This window comes from Nerophis ophidion, linkage group LG05 (genome assembly GCF_033978795.1).
Source record: "Nerophis ophidion isolate RoL-2023_Sa linkage group LG05, RoL_Noph_v1.0, whole genome shotgun sequence".
In the NCBI taxonomy this organism is placed as follows: Eukaryota; Metazoa; Chordata; class Actinopteri; order Syngnathiformes; family Syngnathidae; genus Nerophis; species Nerophis ophidion.
In genome coordinates, this window is record NC_084615.1 from 10,233,467 (window position 1) to 10,242,677 (window position 9,211).

The following is a 9,211-nucleotide window of genomic DNA, read 5'->3' on the forward strand; positions in this document are numbered from 1 at the left end:
CTGCCCTGTCACAGGCACCGTTTGGAGAAAATTAAGGTATAGAAATAAACATTTACAGAATATGTATTTGTCAATAAGTAATTTCACAACGTATATATTTGTGGATTGTAGCCCGGTGCGGCTAATATATGGAAAAATATATGGCTTATGTATCTGTAGTCCAGAAGATACGGTTAAATACGAGGTTAAATTTTCTTCTTTGAAATTCTAGCTCACCTTTTCCTCAGAGGAAGTGTCCATGGTGGCTTCTTGCTGCACCTCTTCATCATTCAGCAGGAGTCTCTTGCTCACCAGTTGTTTGTCTCTGCGAGCCTGACGAAGAGCTACAGCACATCAAAAAAAAAAACCTTAACAATATTTAAGAAATGACAAAAAACGTCCAACCTATCAAATTGTCAAAACAACAGATGTGCTGGAAACCAGAAAGTAGATTTCTGTCTGTACTAGCGCTGCAGCCGACAATAAAATGTGTCGCCGACCAATCGATTAGTCGACAGTAGTCGTCTTTTCTGGACAGAAGCAAGTCACTCGCAACAATATTGCTGGTCAAAACATGTCAAGTGTGGGAACACTTCACGCTAATCTTGTTAAAGACATGTTAAATAATTAATCGTGTCTATTAGATTTCTAAAAATGCCAGGATTTAATCAATGCAGCTTTTTTTAAACACAACTTCACAAAATGCTTCTTTCTGTTTGACAACGTTTGATAGTGTTTGTTTTTATTTTTGCTATTTTTACTGTCCTATGCTTTCAATAATAAAAGTATCGTTTTTTTCTCTCAGCACTGGGCCTATCTTTGCATTTGACTTGGACAAAGTTTAATAGTCTTTTTTGGTTTTTGCAGCAGCCTAATGCAGCAGAGTTACAGTATGAATAAATATTTATAAATGATTGAGTCAACCTGGTCAGTGATTAGTTAACACATGCCAAAAATGTATTTAGATAAATTTCAAAGCAGTTGGCAAAATTAGAGCCACTGAATAAATAGGTTTATACGTCATAATCCAATTAGTTGTTGACTAAGGGTTAAGATAATCAATGATTAGTTTGTTGCAGCCCAAGTCTGAACATTTCAACAGTGCAGCTGCAGCATAGGGATAAATGAACAAGTGACTATAACATGCCAGTAAATCACTTAACTTGCACATGTCTGCAACTTGGCTTTGGATTTGGTTTGTTTAATTTGTCATTATTTTTAAAATGTATTTGCACAATTTATTCTATTCTATTTGTAATCAATTCTTATTAACCTATGCAATGCATAACCTACTCTATTCAAAGTATTACATACATACATACAGTACAGGCCAAAAGTTTGGACACACCTTCTCATTCAATGTGTTTTCTTTATTTTCATGACTATTTACATTGCAGATTGTCACTGAAGGCATCAAAACTATGAATGAACACATGTGGAGTTATGAACTTAACCCAAACAGGTGAAATAACTGAAAATACGTTCTGTATTCTACTTTCTTCAAAATAGCCACCCTTTGCTCTGATTACTGCTTTGTACACTTGTGGCAACTAGAACATAAAACATGTTTTCAGTTATTTCACATTTTTTCGGTAAGTAAATAACTCCACATGTGTTCATTTGTAGTTTTGATGCCTTCAGTGACAATCTATAATGTAAATAGTCATGAAAATAAAGAAAACAAATCGAATGAGGTCTGTTCAAACCTTTGGCCTGTACTTTACACACATACATACATACAGTGGGGCAAAAAAGTATTTAGTCATCCACCGATTGTGCAAGTTCTCCCACTTAATTTATTTGTAAATTATGGTGGAAAGTAAGTATTTGGTCACTTCAAACAAGGAAGATCTCTGGCTCTCACAGACCTGTAACTTCTCTTCTGTCCTTCACTCGTTACCTGTATTAATGGAACCTGTTTGAACTTGTTATCTGTATAAAAGACACTTGTCCACAGCCTCAAACAGTCAGACTCCAAACTCCACTATGGCCAAGATCAAAGAGCTGTCAAAAGACACCAGGAAAAGAATTGTAGACCTGCACCACACTGAGAAGAGTGAATCTACAATAGGCAAGCAGTGTGGTGTGAAAAAAATCAACTGTGGGAGCAATTATCAGAAAATGGAAGACATACAAGACCACTGACAATCTCCCTCGATTTGGGGCTCCACGCAAGATCTCATCCCATGGGGTCAAAATGATCATGAGAACGGTGAGCAAAAATCCCAGAACCACACGGAGGGACCTGGTGAATAACCTGCAGAGAGCTGGGACCAAAGTAACAAAGGTTACCATCAGTAACACACTACACCGACAGGGAATCAAATCCTGCAGTGCCAGACGTGTCCCTCTGCTTAAGCTAGGGCATGTCAAGCCCGTCTAAAGTTTGACTGAGAGCACATGGATGAAACAGCAGAGGATTGGGAGAATGTCATGAGGTCGGATGAAACCAAAATATAACTTTTTGGTATAAACTCAACCCGTCATGTTTGGAGGAAGAAGAATACTGAGTTGCATCCCAAGAACACCATAACTACTGTGAAGCACGGGGGTGGAAACATCATGCTTTGGGGCTGTTTTTCTGCTAAGGGGACAGGACGATTGATCCGTGTTAAGGAAAGAATGAGAGTGAGATTTTGAGCCAAAACCTCCTTCCATCAGTGAGAGCTTTGAATGGTTGACCAAATACTTATTTTCCACCATAATTTACAAATAAATTCTTTAAAATTCCTACAATGTGAATTCCTGGATTTTTTCCACATTCTGTCTCTCACAGTTGAAGTGTACCTATGATGAAAATTACAGACCTCTGTCATCATTTTAAGTGGGAGAACTTTCACAATCGGTGGCTGACTAAATACTTTTTTGCCCCACTGTACATTTAATTGTCTTTATGGTACTCCTTGGGCTAAATCTGGGACTTTGGGTAATTAATGTTGTGCCAACTCATGTGTGCTGCTATTCTTAGAAGAGTAAGGCATATTCTGCTTTCATGTAAAAATCTCAAGAAGCTAAAATTCACCATAACATTTACAGGCGATTAGGTGAACACAATTTGCCAGGCTCTAAACTTTGGAATACACAATCCAGCTGTTTTGCTTCTTTTTGTACAGCTGGCTGTTGTCGCATGCCTCAAATTGAGTTCAATTAAATAATGGTCGCGCCATTCACATGTTGACAACATGAGACCAAGTTTAATCAACAGTGCCTCGTCATGAGGATGATTGATGGATAACATCCGGTTTAAATGATCAATGTTAGAGAAGAGCAACAAGTCGCGAAAAATGTAACAGTTGGCAATGACAGAAATGTCACCCATTTACGAGTAGCATACATAAAGTAGTTAAATTTCGATTGGTAATTTAATGCTATGATCGTTTGGTCACCATGTTATTGATTGATCATATAAAATGACATCAATGTTGTGATGCTATAATCCAGACCTGGGCAAATTAAGGGCTGTTAGGGTTTTCAATCTGGCCACCGGACATTACCAAATAATTTTTTTAGATCTTTAAAATGGAAAGTGTAGCTGCCATTATGATGTGCAGTCATGTTTTCTAATGACCGTACGTTTTGAACTGTACAAAGTATTTTATTGGTTGGAATATGCGATTTTGCATGATATACCAGTTACTATGGTAATCTAATGAGTTACTATGGTAATCTAATGAGTTACTATGGTTATCTAATGAGTTACTATGGTAATCTAGTGAGTTACTATGGTAATCTAAGTCACAGCAGTTCAGACGAGGCACCAAGCAGTGTGGGCGGGGAGAGTTTCCACAAAGGATTTCCAGAGCGTTCAGAGAAAAAATGTGTCTGGGGGCCATTATGTCTATCTATGTGTATGTATGTATATATATTTACCACAAATTTATTAACATGGGGGCCGCACGGTGGAAAGGGGTTACTGCGTCTGCCTCACAATACGAAGGTCCTGAGTAGTCCTGGGTTCAATACCGGGCTCGGACCTTTCTGTGTGGAATTTGCATGTCCTCCCCGTGACTGCGTGGGTTCCCTCCGGGTACTCCGGCTTCCTCCCACCTCCAAAGATATGCACCTGGGGATAGGTTGATTGGCAACACTAAATTGGCCCTAGTGTGTGAATGTTGTCTGTCTATCTGTGTTGGCCCTGCAATGAGGGTGTACCCGGCCTTCCGCCCGATTGTAGCTGAGATAGGCATCAGCGCCCCCCACTATCCCAAAGGGAATAAGTGGTGGAAAATGGATGGATGGATGGGTGAAACTTGTGCAATCTACTTAATTAGTAGATTGCATAGTTCAGTACATATTCCGTACAATTGACCACTAAATGGTAACACCCAAATAGGTTTTTCAACTTGTTTAAGTCGGGCTCCACGTTAATCATCCATCCATCCTTTTTCTACCGCTTATTCCCTTCGGGGTCGCTGGAGCCTATCTCAGCTACAATCAGGCGGAAGGCGGGGTACACCCTGGACAACTCGCCTCCTCATCACAGGGCCAACAAAGATAGACAGACAACATTCACATACTAGGGCCAATTTAGTGTTGCCAATCAACCTATCCCCAGGTGCATGTCTTTGGAAGTGGGAGGAAGCCGGAGTACCCGGAAGGAACTCACGCATTCACGGGGAGAACATGCAAACTCCACACAGAAAGATCCCGAGCCCGGGATTGAACTCAGGACTACTCAGGACCTTCGTATTTTGAGGCAGATGCACTAACCCCTGTTCCACCACCGTGCTGCCCCCACGTTAATCAATTCATGGTAAATATACTGTATATATATATATATACATACATACATACACATAGATGGATATAATGGCCCCCCAGAAACAGTTTTTCTATAAAATGTGCCCCCCTCCCCCAGAGCTAGTCCGGTTACTTTTAGACCTCCACCCCAGATCACACCTCACTCCAACCCACTTCTCCAAAGTGGGCTGGCTCAGGGTGGAGGACAGAGTCAAACAACTTGCACTGAGCCTAGTCTATAAAATCCGCTACACCTCCCTGATACCGAAGTACATGTCAAACTACTTCCTTAACATATATGACCGCCATAACCACAACACCAGGGGGAGCTCCACAAACCACGTTAAACCCAGATTCCGATCTAACAAAGTTCTTAACTCATTCTCTTTCTATGCCACATCAATGTGGAATGCACTCCCAACAGGTGTAAAAGTAAGTGCATCTCTATATTCCTTGAAAACCACTCTAAAACAACACCTCCAGGCAACTTCAACCCTTAACTAATACCCTCCTCCATTCACATCCCATGTCCCCGGATTATAGATGACCTAATGTAAATAATCAAATGTACTTCTAATGTATATACTTGTTCTTATGCTATCTGAACTCACTATGTTCTCTGCTGGCTGTACATATCCTACTAAATAAGACCTACACTGTTTCAATGTCCACATTTCTCTGTTGATGCAATTGTTGATGACTGAAGTACCGATATCAACCAAAGCTCCTCATCCCACCCCCCGGATTGTAAATAATGTAAATAATTCAATGTACATACTATGATGATTAACCTGTGTGATGACTGTATTATGCTGATAGTATATATTTGTACCATGAATTGATTAACGTGGACCCCGGCTTAAACAAGTTGAAAAACTTATTCGAGTGTTACCATTTAGTGGTCAATTGTATGGAATATGTACTCAACTGTGCAATCTACTAATAAAATTATCAATCAATCAATAAAAGTCAAAAGAATTGTTTGCCATAACCAAACCAACATTGTGGATATTACCCACTAGTGTGTTAAGAGAAATCCAAAATATATCACGTTATCTGGGGGTTAAATCACTAAAATGATTCCCGGGCGCGGCCACTGTTGCTGCCCACTGCTCCCCTCACCTCCCAGGGGGTGAACAAGGGGATGGGTCACATGCAGAGGACAAATTTCACCACACGTAGTGTGTGCGTGAAAATCATTGGTACTTTAACCTATTTTTACGGTTTTGCCCCTTTGTGATGTTAAGTTCCTGTTGTACAGTACATGCCTTGAGCTCTTATTTTGAAGGCGAAAAGAACGGAAATGATGTCATGTTGAAGTGCGGCTGTCACGCCTAATTTCTTCCCCCCTACAAAAACCTTCCTCCCCATTTACTTCCGGGGTCATGATTACTACAGACGTTTTGTTAACATTACATTATAAAAATATAACGCTATATTATAAAAAATACAGACTTTTTGTTAACGCTATATTATAAAAACAATTTTTTTTAAAACAATTTACAAACACAAGCTACGGGATGACGTAAGAGGAAACATTATGAAACGTGACCCCGGAAGTAAATGCGTCATCCCATAACTTGTTTCTAAATTGTTTTTTAATTTTTTTAATAATATAGCGTTAACAAAACGTCGATATTTTTTATAATATAGCGTTATATTTTTATAATATAGTGTTAACAAAATGTCTGGATTTTTTATAATATAGCGTTATATTTTTATGATGTAATAACAAAACGTCTGTATGACCCCGGAAGTAAATGGGGGGAAGGTTTATGCAAGGGGGAAGAAATTTGGCGTGACTGCTGCACTTCAACATGACATCATCCATCCATCTTCTTCCGTTTATCCGTGGTCGGGTCGCGGGGGCAGCAGCCTAAGCAGGGAAGCCCAGACTTCCCTCTCCCCAGCCACTTCGTCTAGCTCTTCCCGGGGGATCCCGAGGCGTTCCCAGGCCTGCCGGGAGACATAGTCTTCCCAACGTGTCCTGGGTCTTCCCCGTGGCCTCCTAACGGTTGGACGTTCCCTAAACACCTCTCTAGGGAGGCGTTCGGGTGGCATCCTGACCAGATGCCCGAACCACCTCATCTGGCTCCTCTCGATGTGAAGGAGCAGCGGCTTTACTTTGAGTTCCTCCCGGATGGCAGAGCTTCTCACCCTATCTCTAAGGGAGAGCCCCAAACTCATTTCGGCCGCTTGTACCCGTGATCTTATCCTTTCGGTCATGACCCAAAGCTCGTGACCATAGGTGAGGATGGGAACGTAGATCGACCGGTAAATTGAGAGCTTTGCCTTCCGGCTTAGCTCCTTCTTCACCACAACGAATCGGTACAACGTCCGCATTACTGAAGACGCCGCAACGATCCGCCTGTCGATTTCACGATCCACTCTTCCCCCACTCGTGAACAAGACTCCTAGGTACTTGAACTCCTCCACTTGGGGCAGGGTCTTCTCCCCAACCCGGAGATGGCACTCCACCCTTTTCCGGGAGAGAACCATGGACTCGGATTTGGAGGTGCCGATTCTCATTCCGGCTGTTTCACACTCGGCTGCCCTGGGAGATTTTCGGGAGGGGCACTGAACTTCGGGCGGATTGGCAAGTGTGAGAAATTGCGGTGTTACAGCGGCACCCCTGATGTGTAATAACGGCGGGCCAGCTATAATGTTAATTTAATATTGCCTCAAGGGCCAAATTAAATTATACGGCGGGCCAAATTTGGCCTGCTGGCCAGAGTTTGACACCCATGGCGTAACAGGAAATAACATCACAAAGAGGCAAAACCATAAAAATAGGTTACATACTTACTTACAACTTACCTTACCTTAATGCACATTCGTGTCGCCGAACACAACAAATGTCCAACTTCGTTACCTTTTTCGTGTTCTCGTCTCTTTAACCTGAAGTCCTCCAAGCTGTAGCCAGCTCGACGAGTTTTATGGCAGACTCTACTTAACCTCCACATATTTTACTGTTTATATACATACATATATATAAAATATAATACTAATATACATATATTTTAATGAAGTTAATTCGACAGGGTCACAGTCTTTAGCTCCCCCTGAAGAACGTCTTCTTCGGCATTTAAAATGTGACCACCACAAATCACAGCACCACCTAGCGGTACAAGTACAGACTCGACACCAGTTAAATACCACAGTACAGTTTTTTTCAACCTTTTTTTAGTGATGTACCTCCTGTTAACATGTTTTTAATTCAAGTACCCCCTAATCAGAGCAAAGCATTTTTGGTTGAAAAAAGTGATAAAGAAGTAAAATTAATTATATTTACAGTGGGTCAAACAAGTATTTAGTCAGCCAGCGATTGTGCAAGTTCTCCCACTTAAAATGATGACAGAGGTCTGTCATTTTCATCATAGGTACACTTCAACTGTGAGAGACAGAATGTGAAAAAAAAATCCAGGAACTCACATTGTAGGAATTTTAAAGATTTTATTTGTAAATTATGGTGGAAAATAAGTATTTGGTCAACAATTCAAAGCTCTCACTGATGGAAGGAGGTTTTGAGTTTGAGTTTATTTGGAACATGCAAGCATACAACATGATACATCACAATTTCCAGTTTCTCTTTTCAACATGTTGGAAAAGGAGTAGGAAGAAGCAGATCTTATTTAATCCTACCCCTTTTCTTTACATAACAGTTGCTAAAGCTTTTGTTCACTTCCTGTTCTCAATGTATTCACAATGTATACTCCATGAGTAATAAGTAATCACGATACAAATAAATAAATAAATAAATAATTGGTGAAATAAGTTTTATTCCATACGATGAGATAAATCATAATATTTTGGAATGAATGGGTGAGTAAAATCAGAATGTTTATCATGGTTCTTCATTTTTGTACTTTGTAAACACTTCCAGTTTGAAGAGTTTCTTGAAGTGGATCATATTAGTACATTGTTTGATTGATTTGCTTAATCCATTCCATAATTTAATTCCACATACTGATATACTGAAGGTCTTAAGTGTTGTACGCGCATACAAATGTTTTAAATTACATTTTTCTCTAAGATTATATTTCTCTTCTTTTGTTGAGAAGAATTGTTGTATATTCTTGGGAAGCAGGTTATAGTTTGCTTTGTGTATAATCTTAGCTGTTTGCAATTCCACTATGTCGTGGAATTTCAGTATCTTTGATTCAATAAATAAAGGGTTTGTATGTTCTCTATACCCAACATTATGTATTATTCAAACTGATCTTTTTTCTAACACTGTTAGTGAATGAAGTGTTCTTTTGTAATTATTTCCCCATATTTATACACAGTAACTCAGATATGGTAACACTAGTGAGCAGTAGAGAATATAAAGTGATTTTTGGTCTAGAACATATTTGGCTTTATTCATTATTGATGTATTTCTTGTATGTTTTGGCTCAAAATCTAACGATGCAAGTCCCCATTCATTCTTTCCTTAACACGGATCAATCGTCCTGTCCCCTTAGTAGAAAAACAGCCCCAAAGCATGATGTTT

The 9,211-nt window shown here is 39.9% G+C and overlaps 1 protein-coding gene across 2 annotated transcripts in view; it reads right to left on the bottom strand.

Moving 5' to 3' along the window:
- tmco6 (transmembrane and coiled-coil domains 6) overlaps positions 1-7,825 on the bottom strand; it is a 28,053-nt gene extending 20,228 nt beyond the window's left edge. Inside the window, exons 1-2 of one of the 2 annotated variants that reach the window (XM_061899929.1) lie at positions 7,592-7,825; positions 217-323 (exon numbers count right to left, since the gene is read on the bottom strand). In XM_061899929.1, coding sequence (XP_061755913.1) covers positions 217-323; positions 7,592-7,682 — 198 coding nt within the window. In that variant the 5' untranslated portion in view covers positions 7,683-7,825. Of the gene's footprint in view, positions 1-216; positions 324-7,536 lie in introns of both variants that reach the window. The other variant, XM_061899930.1, reaches the window with a different exon arrangement.
- Positions 7,826-9,211: the final 1,386 nt, after the last annotated feature.